At 42.9% G+C, this 15,384-nt stretch overlaps 1 protein-coding gene across 1 annotated transcript in view; it reads right to left on the bottom strand.

Moving 5' to 3' along the window:
* fto (FTO alpha-ketoglutarate dependent dioxygenase) overlaps positions 1 to 15,384 on the bottom strand; it is a 121,286-nt gene that overhangs the window by 93,593 nt on the left and 12,309 nt on the right. Inside the window, exons 2-4 of the mRNA XM_074667118.1 lie at positions 4,498 to 4,575; positions 3,235 to 4,270; positions 444 to 569 (exon numbers count right to left, since the gene is read on the bottom strand). Coding sequence (XP_074523219.1) covers positions 444 to 569; positions 3,235 to 4,270; positions 4,498 to 4,575 — 1,240 coding nt within the window. The remainder of the gene's footprint in view (positions 1 to 443; positions 570 to 3,234; positions 4,271 to 4,497; positions 4,576 to 15,384) is intronic.

Here is a 15,384-nt window from a genome sequence, read left to right as displayed (position 1 = left end):
AGAGAGGAGGGAGGAGGAAGTGCCTGCGAAACCCAAATGCATTAAGTCATGATTTACACTCCTGTGTTCTGCTGCATGTCGCTCCATAGAGACATTATCAGTCCAGGGTCACAGGACTTCAAAAGTGAGCATTTGGTTTTCTTCACCTTTTCTAAAGTACACAATTTCATGGGGTCTTAAAGCCTTGTACTCAGGACAAGTAATGTGTCTAACACACATATACACACACACACACAGCCTTTAAAAGTATGGAAGAGAGGGTGAAGTGAAGAGAAAAGAGCACAAGAGCACAATAGTGAGAGGAAAGCTGTGGGGATGAGTCACAACACACACAACAGTTTCTCTTGCCAGGCCTGGTGACAAACAAGCCTCAGTTGTGTGAGCAACATGTTTACATGTATGTGTGTTTCACTGAAAGAGCGTTTACATAGAACGTGTAGTACCTCTCATGTAGTAGCAGTCTCCTGATTCCAGTGGCAGCATCAGACCAGGTGTGTGGATGTCCCAGGCTACCTTGAGCCCAATCCTCCAGCATGCCTTCTCACTGCTGCTTCCTTCACTGCTCTCACCTGTCAGTCAAACGCAGGCCAACTCACTGTAACATTTGCATTTAGCATTTTGTATTCACAATTCAGGCTTTTGGTTTCACAGTCACAGGCAGCCTGATTTCAACCTTATGTATAAGTTTAACACATTTACACTGAAATTTCTCACACTGTACTGTATTATAACATTTAACACACTAGTAATGTCAGGGTTACCAATTTCATTCTTAAGGGTGTCAGACTTTATCTGCAGAAAGCAAGCATCACTTAACAGCAGAGCAAAGATAATATGTGTTGCTTTAGTCAAACTGGTTGTTAGCACAGGATCTTTATGCTATCATTATGCTGTGCAAGAGGAAATAGCTGTATGAAAGCCTGTGATGTTGTTAAATGAGTGTGTGAGAGAGTGTCATCATCAAGTAGGTCTCATACGATGCTCCTGTTTCTGAACACATTCACTGTATCTACCTCCACTCTCCTTCCGTCTTCTTCCAGTCTTACATGGCACACTAAGAAAACAAGATTTGGCTCGGCTGGCCAACACCCTTCAGCAAAATCAATACTAAAGTCTTTCTGGGCCTCTCTGCCCCACAGCTGCCTTTTCCTTTGCTCAGCACGGATAAATAGTAACTTAATTTCCAGCCATTGTGCTCTGAGAGCCAGCTAATGACAGCACTCCCTAAGGCCTCAGGAATGGTGGAGGATCATCATCCGAGCCGGAAAATGCTCAGTCGTGGCAGATTCCTTTGGATCAGCGCAGCTAGAGAAAAACACTCCTCACACTTCTCTGGCTGAAGCCAAATAACAAGGTGAGACTACTCAGTGATAAAGAAAAAGACAGCAGATGTCATGCAAAGCATCTTTCCACATCTAAGGCACCTAATGTGACATTTCCTTATTCTCTGAAGTCAACAAAAAAAAACTGAACAAAAAGTAAGAACCAAAATTCCTCAAGGTAACAATTTCATTAGTCAGGTTCTGGGAGTTTTCAGAGGCAGCCACCTGAATATAGTTCTGCAGGGCTCTGATCACACTTTCCTCTTTAAAGCCTGTAACTGTGGGTCATTCGGGACCAGAAAAGACCCAGCTGCTACGCACGGAAAGGTGTTATGACATAGCGTTTGAAGCTTGTGTTCACAGGGTCAAAGTTGAAATGGCCTAGAACAAATTGTTGGAGCAGACCCATGTAGCAGGTGTTTCCCGTTAAGAAACTCAGTGAAGAAAGCCGAGATATTAAGTGTGAAGTGGGATGTCGAAGTAGTTGAGTCGTGCATAAAACTGTGATATAATGTGAACACAAAGTTGCGGACTTTACCCAACAGTGAACTATATTCACTGTAGGTTTTCTGAACTACTGCTGCACATTTATCATACTACATAACAGGAAATCCTGTCATTTAAAGCTGAGGGAATTGTCAGAATTAATCAGTAAGTTTCTGCATCAGCACATTAGGCTTCCATTTCAAATTCCCTAATTAAGTATGACAGTCTTTTAAATGTTTATTGAGGAGAAAAGGGAATGCTGTTGCCGCAAGTCAGAACTGAACCTGCTTTAAGGACTACAGCCTCTGTTTTATTGTGCAGGCCAGCCGCAAAGGTGAACCTGCATGCCAGATTGAAAGTCTTTAAGAGGAGTTGGTACACGAAGAGGAGCTTCAGTGATCATTGTTGCAGAGTAAATAAACAAAAAAAGAGAAAAAAAATTGCAGTTTGCCAAACTTTGTGTTAATGGTGACATGGTCCAGTGTTTTATTTTTAGTTGATTTTGACATAATCTAGGACAGTGGTTCTGAAATATTTTGCAGTGATGTACCCCCTTGACGAAAAACACAACGTTGTACTATTTGTGTTTATTGGATATAATATTCAGTTTACAAACTTAAACTTATATAGGATTCAAACAGTGACTGAATAAATGGTGTTTTACTTGGAATTTTACTTCGTTTTCTTCTGAATCTTGTGTACCCTGTAGAGTGCCCTCGTGTACACCCTGGGGTACACATACCCCTCATTTGAGAACCACTGATCTAGAAAGCAAAGTTTTTCTTCCTCTGAAATTCTCTGTTAACACGATCACCGACTCCCATCGGTTCTCGAAAGCGAGCACATACTATAATTAGGAGACATCGTATTATCCATACAGTACAGTCTGGGAACACTTATCAAAGCAAGGCTCATTATTCCATATCAGATAATTGCACATCGATCATTTCTTGGGGAAATGATTTAGATGAGATGTGGTGTGTGAGATAAAGCCTGTTTGTTAGACTGCACCATTGAGCGCATTTTAAGAGCTCAGATCCAAAAGTCTGTGATCTCCCACCGCACGCTGCCGATAAGGCTGTCAGCAGCAAGCCGGCGATGACATTTGATAATAGCCTGACACTATCACATAGATGGATCTGATGGTTGCCTCACCAGAGGCCATGTCTACAGCTGCTACAGCTCTGCTTGAGGGCCATTATACACAAGGTTAGCAGCATCTGATCCACCACAAAGGAACACAGATAAGTTGATTTGATGTTAAAGTAAAAGGGGAAACTTAATTTAATGCTTAAGATTTGCATTATTTACCTCAAAGTAAAGCATTCAAGTGTCAGTTTAAAAAGTGTAAAATCCATGAATCTGACTTTTTTTAAAGGGTAGTACAATATTAAGCTAAAAAAGCTATCAAAGCTTTGACCCTTACCTTTGTCATCATGACAGCTGTAGCTGTAAACAGCCACTGGTGAATGACTGATGAGGTTCTCATCATGATGCCACCCTACAGCCATTTTCCCCATCCCATAGTAAGGCTCCTCTTTCAGTTGGCTCATAGCTGCTGGGTCCATGTAGTTGAGTAAGGTGACATTGAACTTGACTGGACCGGTGCATTTCTGTGGAGGACTTGGCTGGGAGCAGCTCTGCCCTCCTCCCTGATCCTCCTTGTCCTCGATGTGGTAATCTGAAAGGCTGTGCTTGAGTTGGGCCACAGGTTTCTCACTGGCCCCTAGTCCAACGGGTTCAGTCTCTTTGCCACCTCTGGTCCTCGGGGCCCAGCCTGGGTACTTTACTTCGCCTGGCTCGGTCCCTGATGTGACACACATTCCACCTGGTTTGGCCTGTGAGGACTCACCCTCCTCACTGCTGTGTTTAGACTCAGTCTCCCATTCCCCTTCTTGTTTCGACCCTGTGCCACCTTCCTCGCTGTGTTTTGACTCAATGTCCCATTCCTCACTGTGCTTGGACTCGGTGTCCCCCTCCTCACTTTGTCGGGACTCTGAGTCCACACCTTCACTGTTCTTGGAGTCTTCACTGTGTTTAGACTCTGTGTCCCCTTCCTCACCTTGTTTAGCCTCTGCTTCCCCCTTTGCACACTGTGTGAGTCTGTCTCCCTCCTTCAGCTGAGACACATCAGAGCAGAAGAAAGTGTTCAGCTCCCACAATGCTTTGCAAGCAGCCCTCAAGTCAGGGTCACAACAGTTTTGTTCTTTGGCATCGATGTCCTCACTGTGCCAGGGGATGGCAAAGAGCCGTGTGTCCAGATAGCGATAGGTGTGGCCTGGTTCACCCAGCAGGGCCCGCGACACAGCTGTGAATACGTCTCTGTCTCTGACGCGAACCAAATCCCGTAAGAGGCAGCCTTTTCTTCTCAGGGTGAGCAGAGCTGCCTGCACATGGCCATGGAGCTCCGCAGGCAGTGAGCAGGATCTCTTCAAGACCAGGCCGGAGTAACTGGAGTCCCACTGCGGGCAACACAAGATACTCTTATCATTACTGGATGATCATGATATACATTTAACTACAAGCTTTTACAACTAGCAATCTGCATGATAACAATCCTATTTCAAAGAACTTCCCAAAGATCTTCTGCAGAACACATTCTGGTTCAGGGCTTTAGGAACAGGTGACAGTGGGTTGAGGAGAGGTCTGAGCTTTAGCTGCATGATCTGGAAGTTTAGCAGTGGCTTACCAGCTGCTGGTAGCCCCGATCTGGAGGTGCCAGAAATGGGATCTTCTGGTCTCCCAACTCGTGCAGGAGCCGCCGCCTCTGTAGAACAAAACAGGGAAAAAAGGCTGAAAAGATGCTCCTAGAAGCTCCTATAAGTTCTATTCATTCTTGTTTCATGCAGTCATTTTGATACTTTATTAAAGATGCTAGGAGGAGGATCTGTTTTAATTGCACTCCCTTGCCACCTTGTGGCCCGGAGTCACCGCACACTGTTGTAAATTACTTTCAGAGAGGCTTGTGTTTGTTTTGGAATTAAATGGAGATTGGATTGGAACAAATTTTCTTTGTTCAAGACAACTTTTTACTGGTTACATTGTGCCGAGGTAAGGTATTTATCAGTACAGTTGCGTACCAATACAGTTTGACACGTGACATCAAGCAGATGTTGTAGCAGCCGGCTATATGTTAGCAACATCGTCTGCTTCTCAACATATCTGAAGGCTAACATGACAACAAGTAAAAACTGTCAGTTTGTAAGTAGTTTAGGAGCTGTTTAGCGCAGCTGGTGCTCTAAGACATGTCCATAATGTGTAACGTTAGTAAGTCATGGTTATGTCCTGCCAGTCATCTACCAAGCAGAGCTAACGTAACCTCACTCATCATTTTATTGATAGACTCTCAAGTTTGAACAGACCACTGCAGAATAACTGCTGACTGTGGGTTGGAATGAATATTATCACAAACAGCTTAGCCCCGTGGTATAAAATGATAGGCTAATTAGCTTTTAGCTCGGGCTGTATCACTCTCCCATTTAGCTTTCTTCTGCTCTTCTGTCCTTTTTCTGTCTGACAGTTGGGCTCCTGTGTACACCATCACTACAAAATTAATCACAGAAATCATTTTTAGCAGAGAAAAACAGATCTCTGAGTTTTATCTCTTCTCACTACTGCACTTAGTCAGTGTGGTGTTGTCACTGAGACCTAGATGTGCCATAATCAATCTGGTCCTGCTTGACCTGATTGGAAAGCTATGACGTAGCAATTTAAAATAATATGTAATCAGCAATATTGTCGCTGATAATCTCTTTTTAAAGTGTGGATTAAGATCAGGCATATATCTAGAAGGGAGACTTTTTTAAGATCACTTTCAAACTCCTCACAGCCTCTTTAAGTAAAAACTTTAGCCCTTATTCCATAGTCTAATAGATATTCAGTGCAGGTTAAGTAGAATTTTGTTGTAAAGAAGCTGAGAGAAGTGAGTAACAAAATGCACATAGCCAGTTTAAGTCTTTTGTTTATTATACAAATGTGCATTTGTTAATAGTTAACCATCAATACTGCTTACAAATACTGACTTCAACACAAGCTGGGCTATGAGGGGTACCAGGTGACCAGCTTTTTCTTTTGCACAGACGTCTTGTAGTTTTATGATTTTTGTGAAGAATGCCATGGGGTTCTTCACAATCTTATAAAAGTTTCCCTTTGCCATACAGAGCTCTCTCAATAAAAATGTCAATGTGGAGGAGCGATCAAAGTACTTTTTCATTGGGATGCATTCCATTTTGACTTGTAAATCTGGTGGTATAAAAACTATATACCCAAATAAATTTCACAAATACTCCCTCTTCTGCCTTTTCTGGCCCTTTGTGTGTGAAAGAATTACATCCATTCACCACAGGTGCAAAGCCTCTGTGTCGTCTCAACAGCAGAGGAAGCAGAAATGTTACGTGCATGCCACTGGCGTCGGGCTACCAGCAGTGGTGATAGTTTAAGATGAACAGATCCGTTGTGTATATCAGATGTATTTACGACCAGCATCTCACATTTCTCCTGCCAGATTAATGCAGAGAACCTCATGTGGCACACTGTGGGGGAAAAGGAGCCAAATGACTTAAAAAGTAAAATGAAATTTCTAGTTAATAACGTCCAAGTGCTGATATAATACACGTTTGTTTCTCAAGATGAAGGCGTTCAAGCATTAAAGACAGGGATCTCAATAATAGAAGGAGAGGAAATGAGCGGGCATCAGATGTGAAGCAGTTTGGTGAATTTACCTTCAGGGCTCAATCTTTACCTTAGGCTAAAAAACACAACACCTGCTTTAAGTTTTCTTAAAGGATGCACATGAGTGTACAGGCCTTCCATGTTATTCTGGAACAAACAAAAACAGCCTTTCAGACAGTTGGAATCTAAAAAACAAAACAACATGCACTATTCATGGCCAGACTGCATTCAAAGGCTGCTGGAGAAATTGACAACCTGACACACATTCAATGTTGTCAAACTCTGACTCATGACAGAAGCTGAAAATATCAAGGTAAAGCTCTGGGCTATTGTTGTATATGTGTTTGCATCTGTGTGTGCTCATGTGTGTTTGTTTTTGTATCTGTGCTACAGCGAGTCCACCAAGTTGGTGTTTGTGCTCATAGGTAAGATCATTACAGCCTCCTTTGGCAAAGGCATGCAAACCACTGCTGTGTACACAAGCACTAAATTGTCTTTTCATACTGTTTTGTATGTGCGCATGGCTTCTATTCAAACACACACACAAACATGTCCCTCCAAATAAATAAATAAATAAATAATAGCACACACACAAACACACACATACACACACACCGCCAGGTTAGCAAGCGTGATGCCTCAACCCCAATCGCACACAACCAGGGCTGTCACACACATGTCAAATACATCAAGCTGCTCAGAAATTCCACAGAAAAAAAGGAAGACAAGAAGTTAGCAGAGCCCTCAGAAGCAGATGGAGCCTCACAGTATCAGAGGGCCGCGGTGTCTGTCTTCCTGTCTCTGTGTGTGCACCTGATTCCAGAAAGAAAACCAGGAGGCACAAAAAGGTCTGCATTTCCACTCAGACCCAAGAAATGAGATTACCAATCCCATAATAACACGGATGCTTCATGGTAGCCATGCCAGCCATCTGTACTGAGTGATATATCTGATGCTTTTTTTCTCCCCCTTTTTTAATCTCTCTCTTCCTTGATGGGATTATTCCCTCAGCCGGACTGTTTATCACAGGAAAACATATGAGGTAGAATGGGACTCAATTGGTTTGCTTTGATCTTGGCCTATAAGAGATATCAAACTGTGTACCATATATTTATTAATTTCATTTATTCCCCATCTGTGACACTTCAGCGGACACTTTCTTCAAAGCCTTTTGAGCAGAGTAGATTAATGTCCAGCGCTTAGCATCAATAGCTCGAAATAGCCAGAGAACTCCACTGCTGCTGAAATAAAACACTTCTAGACCAGCCTGTGTTTGCACCTGAGAGTCCATTAGAACGTACTGTTTGTGCCAGGACAGGCATGAGGACACAAGTCCCAGTGAACTTGTTGAAATATGGTTGATACATCATAAACTATAGATAAAAACCACAGTTAATAAAGTTTTTGAAGTGTTTATTAGATAACTTTTCTCAGTTTTGCGTAATAGAAGCTTCTTTTTTTTCTTCAAGACCAGGCATTCTTAAAATGACTTACTTTTCAAGTCTAAATGAAACACTTGTCAATCATTCATTGTAATTCTAGGTTTGAAAAATGTGAAATACTTCTTCCTTGTTTTTGGGGCCTCAGACAAATGGAGGGCAAGACTTCCTCCTCTGATGCCGGGGCTTCAAAGTGCAGACAAACAGAAAACCTTGACTCTCAAACAGGCCACGGGCTCCCTGAGGATGACGGGATGAGAGATAGCTGTGTAATAGAGCTCTGTGTTTAAACAGCAAGCCATTGGTACTTGTGTGACACCCATTTTGGAGCTGGTGCTCTTCAGAAGTGATGGTGAATCAACAGTTTTGACAAGTCAGCTGCATACGCCCGTCTCAAACAGAGTGCCCAAGTACATCAAACGTTCATCCGCCCTGGTTTCTTGGCACCAGACCGGAGAATTTAGTGAGCTTGTGTGAAGCAACACAAGGTGTAGAAAAGGGCAAGGGAGTGCCCAGCAACACCAGAGTAGTAGTGTTTGTATGTGTAACACATAGAGAGAAATAGAGAGTGGAACAGCCATGAATTCAGCTTTGAACTTTGAAAATAGATTAAGAAAATTGAGGGCAATGATAGAAATCAATTCACCGTTCTGTATGAGTCAAAAAATGAACAGCTGTCAGGTTACAGGTCTCTATATTTGGAAGAATATCCCATGTTTGGGATGTGACACTTAGGTGCAACCACACACTAAGCGCACATAAGTGCACATGTAGCAAGGTTTCACTTCTTACAATAAAAAATGAATACAAATGAATTTTTATTTTAAAGAATTAAGTCTTAAACTGCCTATCCTTTAAAGATAGTAAACAAACTGAAAAAAACCAGCACCTCGAGTGCAAACATCGATGTTAAAAATGACCTTTTCAAACATTTAAAAGATTATGCATCTTCATTTCATGCATGCCACACAAAGAAAACATTCAGGACAAAGATTAACCATTCCTCACTCCTCTGTGACGTTTTGTTTACAGCCACTTGTGGCATTCATTTAGTTTAAGAGTACCAGCCAGAATTTTGTGACTCAACGTGATGGCTAACTGGGCAGACGGGTCAATGACTAACTGGAATGTGCGGGGGCTGCTGGTAATGTGTAACCCCATGTCGACATGATCCTGCTCAGCACAGCGCCATGAATATGAATGCACTGTGAGAGTCAGAGGTCGAAAGGGCAATGTATCCAGAAACATTGGAAAAACAGGCTTTGAGAATAATCTGTACGATCCTGAGATGTAATTACAGAATCAATTCAGCGTGGAGGCCTAACCTATATTCACAAATCATGTCTAACGCAAGGTCAGTCATCACAAGCTCATTTAAACATTATGGGTCAAACATTTGTGTCAGTTATTAAGATGATGATCCTGACCATGTTTCTTGTGTATTGGCGTATGGTGCGTTGTTTAGAGCTTCATAACAATGTTTAATGTGGTTGTTTTTTTCTCTTCAACATTGATTGGAATGCATCACATTTTGTTTGTATATAAGCCAAATGAAGGAGATATTTTACTACATCATATTCTGATGATAAAAGTTCATTTGATGCGTTTTCTCATTACCAATGTCACCGAGACATATTTACTTACTTTTAAAAATAACAACCTAATTTTATGTGTTTGTTATGAAGACCCAGAATTCAGCTCAAGAAACTTTATTTATAGATCTAAATTGTACAACATCATAACACTTAATGGTGAGATCAGCCCCCAATTACTCCTGTGACACCCTGCAGAAAAAAAAGGACAAAAAAAAAGACTGTGAGCACATCGTGTATGTTTCATCATCTAAACCACATGTCAAACTCATGGCTTGAAGGTTGGGATCATTAAAACGTTAATACTTAAAGTTAAAAATTAATTGCAGATTTACATAAATGAATTCCAAAACTGTGAATTTTGCCAAAAGTTGACAAGTTTACACCCCTGTACAGGAACCGGTGTCTATTCCCACCCCTGCATCTAACACCGACGTACCTTTCTAAGGCTGACATCTCTGCGACATATGTGTGCTGTCTGAGAAGTCTTTTAAGTCATTTGAAAAGTCACCATAGCAAGGCTGTCACAATGGCTAATAAACATATAGGGAGGACCCATGTGCAGAATTTAAAGATATTTACTGCCCCCCCCCAAAAAAAAGAAGAAAAAAAAAAAGAAGATAAATGTAACTTACTGACTTGCTACTACAAGAAGCCCACACAAGAAACCACACCAGGACACAAGGAAAAGATACTGACCATCAGGCCGAGACAGATCAAAATACAGAGACTATGCAAAGAGGAAAGAAAATAGGGAACAAATCGTTATATTAGTGACCGGGAGCTGATCACCGTCCATCAACCATATCAGCTCAAAAATGTGCATATTGTGCTTTTTTTTTTAAAAAGCACAAAAACGCAAAGACAAAACAAACCCAGATGCAACTAGAAATTAATGCTAAGCCATTAACACTGCATATTTTTTCAAATCAGCGTGGTGTACATTTGCATTGACAGACACGTTTAGCGAGTGTTCAGTGGGGGCTTGCAGGTAGGGTAAGTGATGAAAAATGTCAAACAGGCTGGCCCTAGCCTGTTAATTGTTGTTGGAGGCTGAGGCCCACGTTGTTCATTTCACCTCGCGACAGGTCGGCGGGGGGACGTGATCATTAATATTAGAACATTTCCATCCATCTAACTGAACAAGAAGCCAGTCATTTAAAGGGCCAGCGCCAGGGAGACCTTTCACGCCCTGTTTATAACACTGATCCAAGCACATTACCAGAGCTGCGGGGGACAACTGCCACTCATTAATTAGATCCGCACACGTACACACAAACACACAGAATGTGACCACCTTCACTGGAACTCAGTCACTTTGAATAATGTCACTTTGCAAGATAACAAACAGTGACACAAAACCAGTGTGTTATTTCAGCTAAAGATGAAAAATACCAGTCCATTGCTTTCTTTGTGTACACTTTCTAACATGGCCACACACACTCACTTAAAGCTACTTTTCCTGTCATCTCAGGGTACATATAATTCTGACAGGTGTAGTATGTGTGTGAAAGACAAAGAGGGAAAGTCATCTGTTTTCTGACCTCTTCCACTCTCCGTCTCTCTGCCTGCACCTGCCAGGCTTACAGCGAGACCACAGGTTTCCAGATCAATCATTCAAAAGTATTTACAAATGCACACAGCCAGGCACAGACATGCAGGTTGGCACATGGCCACTGTGTTTAAGTGCTTCTTAAAACGTATGTGGTGTCAACATCTATTTCACACTTTTCTACAGCTCAAAGAGGGGGGAAAAAAAGAGATGTTTCCGTGACCTTTAGTGGGTGTCAAATCTGGAGCAAAGAAAGAAAGGAGAAAAGAAGAGAAAAGATGAAGAAGGCGTTTTTAAGAGATCTGTCGATTTGTGCCTTACATAACCTTTTGATTCATCCGGGAGAGATTGATTGAGCATGCTCTTTATCAGAAACATACTAGCAGCTTTACACACACATTCTTACACAATTTCACAGACAGGAGCTGCCCAGAACATCTGAAGATTTCTGGATGACAATAAAATAAGTCTTTGTTCTTTGCTGGAAGAACGTCTTGTTCAAGGGCATCTTGAGTTTTACACCCACGCATTGCGAGATTCAAACTACCAGCCTGGTCGTTGGAAGACGCTTTATCACCACTGACACACACGCAAGGGCCGCTTGCTATTTTGTCCTAATTGTTGGTTTGTGGCAGGGCCTTAATGTTTCCATTAAGATTATGTCGATCGAGAAAAGCTTTTTAGTTTTCACCTTCAAATTACAACATGCTTTCATGAGGTCAGCTGTTTTCCATGTGGATTGGTCCATTTTAATGTTGATGCAGTCCCTTGATATTCAGGCAAGGTCTAGTACAGTGAGGGGGGAAGTCAGGGGAAAGGGTGAGAGAATGACGAGAACGGAGGGTGGAGGGAGGGAAAGGAGAGCGTTGATTGAAAGTCCGTGATTAGCAGTTTTCAGTGGGGCACCAAGGCCTCTGAGTTGTTCTAACAGGGTTGTCGCGTCTCGAGGTGCAGTCAAGGAGAAGTCAGTGCTTTAGAAAGCTCCCTTGATTTCTCCATTTCCCCCTCCCTCCATCGTTAGCTCTCACCACCCAGCCACACTTTTCCTGCCCCTTCCAAAAAAAAATCAATACGGTTGTGCAAAGTGCAGCTCGGCCCAAGGGGGAGGGCTGGCTGGCTGTCGGGGCTAGATGCGGAGCTTAAAGGGAGGACAAGAGGCGTCCTTAGGGCCTATCCCGAAGGCAGTGTCAAGGACAGACCTGAGAACCAAAGCAGTGAGGCCAACAGATTGCCCTTCCCCTCTGCATCTCCCATCTTTCTCTCCCTCTCTCTTTCTCTCAGCTGGTCTGGCTTGGCTAGCTCAGCAGGGCAGAATAGATCGATAAGCAGCTGGAGCGTTTAAAATCCCCAGGTATGGTGGCTGCTGTTACGCTCCTCAGAGCACAGTGGACCAACACATTGTTTGGGGCGGAGCAGCTGTATGGGTGGATGGATGGATGGATGGATGGATGGATGGATGGATGGATGGATGGATGGTGGTGGTCGCACCAAGCTACTGAAAGGTTTGTGATTTGTGACAATAAACAATTCAATAGCACTTAGCCTTACACATTGTCTGAGGGATGTACAGCCAGACTTTCACGCACAATGCCATTGTCTCAACATGTCACAGATCAGTCACAGGTAAGTCAGGCAGGATAGCAGCTACTGTACACACCTTTACAATAAATAAAGCCTTGAAAACAGCTTCAATGAGGGGAAATCATGGTATCTACAATCACTGTCGACAGTAGTGTTTCTCATTTCCATACAGTGGGCTTGACAGAGACGCCTGCGCATGATGTGGATGAAGAGTGCGAGGAGGATTTCAGTCCTGCCGCGTGTCTCCTCATGTGAGTGACTGATCACAGTGGAAGTGGCTTGTGTCTCTAATCCAGTACCACTGTTAGACAGTGCAAAGACCCAGCTCTGTGTACTGCGGAAAGGGTTGATCAAACCAATCATGTGACAGGCAACCTCTTCAAATGACGATGATTTCCCAGCTCTGTGTCCTTTCGGCTCCATATTAGATCATTTTCTGACACCACCGAGTCTGGTACTTCATCGGGGATAAAGATGATGTGCAATCCGACCGGAGGGGCTGGGAGTCAAGGGTAAACGTGGGGCTAAGACTAGGGGACTGTGCTGGATTCGCTGACAGTTGTGACAATTATCATGTGGTATATTACAACCTTATGCTAAACGTATGATTTGAAACTGTATGCTGTTTGACAAAACACATCAAGGAGGATATTTTACCATCAGCTAAGTTGGATGTCACATTCAGGCCCAACACATAGAATATGTGATAGTGGAGTAAAATAATACCTCAACATCATCCTATGAATCAAATACAGAGACAACCCTTTAATTCTTCAAAGAGCAGTCCACTTCCTGTCCACACAATTGGGACACACTGTTTTACGTTTCAGCTACTTTTCAAAGACAACCATTTTACTTATTTGCTTGGACGTATTTGTTAGAACAGACTTTTTAATAATGTATTATTAACTGGGGCTAGATGCAGGCCTACATTTATTTGCTGATAATCACCTTACTCGGAAGAAAACATATGGCTCAAAGCAGATGTGGACTAAACATCTAGGACAGGTCTCATGTAGTCATTGACCCAGATAAACTGGCATTATGATGTGACCTGAGATTAATATTGAATTCAACTGGATATCATTTGTGGCTGTTTACAGGACCGTCAGCCCGTCTTCCTGGAATCCTGAAGAAGATAAGTTTGCTATAATGGCATTAGCCAAATCCTGAAGAGTAGCAGACGACACTTGTCTTGCTTGAGAAGACACCTCATTTCTTTATTTATTTTTCCTTCACTCATTCTGAACAAAGGGAAATATTCTACCAGGAATTGAATAGCTTAATCCTCTTTTCACTCTTCCCAGTAGCTTGAATGGTGACAGATTAACATCCTGAAGGTTTACAAACCCAGCCATTTGAAAATGTAATTGCTGGTGCCCCACTGCATGCATGGGTTTAGGTTGAGGGTTAATATTAAAGCTTAAAAACACACATTCACTCGGGTACAGAGGGATGTTGCCAGGTTGGGCCGGGCCCAAAACACATGCGCATAAGCGAGACAGACCATTTTGTCACGTACGTATCAGTGAGTTGCAAGCTGTCCCAAACCCTCGCTAGGCACCATAGTTACTGTTCACTTCTGCTAATTATTACAGCCAATCAGAGGGGTTAACGGGGCGGAGCCTGGACAGGCCATGTTCTGGGGCATTTAACAGCTGGCAGGAACTAAGGTGAATGCATTACACACTGCCCTCATCCAATAAAAATAAAACACCCTGACATCTGAGGTGTACTTAGCACAGAGGGGAGGGAGGAAGTAAGGAAGGAGGGATGAAGAGAGGGAGGGGAAGAGGAGGATGGGGAGAAGCGGGGTGAGGGGGGAGAGAGCATCTGATAACATGATGTCCAAGTGCCACCTAGTGACACATTTCAGGCCTCTCTGGTCCTTGAGGCTCCGGAGCATCACAGGGTCAGGAGCTGGGATGAATGATGCAAACCAGGGTGAAGGGATTTGGTATCAGAACCAAATTTTTATTGTATACCAGAGATAACACAGATAGCACAAACTTTGTCTAAAACACAGTCTGAACTGAAATTCACAGACACATCTCAACAAAAACAATCAAGCAATGATCCCGTAGATTTTGATGATAAAACTTCATGTATCCAAAACAAAATCAGGACGGAAAAAAAGTGCTTTCATAAGCTGACCCCACTGTCTGTTGAGCTGGGAATCAGGCCTGTAACTCTGCAGTGGTATGCTGGTGGCCCTGGGCTCCTGAGGTCCCCCCACCTCATTAACCCAGGTATAAATCACACTCTGCCAGTGCCCAGAGGTGAGAGGGATGAGAGTGGAGGTGAGCTTGAAATAATGCTTATGTCACGGCGGGTCAGCCCTCCATTATGGCCGTTTCAAAAACTATTAATCTTGCTTGTAGTCAGTGGCCTAGAAATAATTACTTCATCTAACCCATGTAATACAGCATGACCAGCAGAGGGGCCTGGTCAATTTGAGGCTTGGGGGGGCAGAGTGGTGGGGGGGTGAGACAGAGTGAGAGGGAGTGAGTGGGGAGGCGAGAGGGAGAGTCACAAATTACCTGGTCCTGTCTCCTGTTACTGAGTGAATGATGTCCTGCTCACTTCAGCTGTGGCCTTTAGCACTTACGACACTGATTTAGATAGATACACAGTCCTGCACGCTCTGAAAGGCTGATCATCTACAAGCACACACATGTTCTGATATTAAACAATGATTAAATACACATACACTGAGGGCGAAACACAAATTACATTATTTT

This window comes from Halichoeres trimaculatus, unplaced genomic scaffold (assembly GCF_033239565.1).
Source record: "Halichoeres trimaculatus isolate MK-OKI-2021-1 unplaced genomic scaffold, fHalTri1.1 fHalTri1_scaffold_3, whole genome shotgun sequence".
Classification (NCBI taxonomy): domain Eukaryota; kingdom Metazoa; phylum Chordata; class Actinopteri; order Labriformes; family Labridae; genus Halichoeres; species Halichoeres trimaculatus.
The sequence above is the reverse complement of the archived record's forward strand: the minus strand, read 5'-3'. Positions and strand labels throughout refer to the sequence as shown.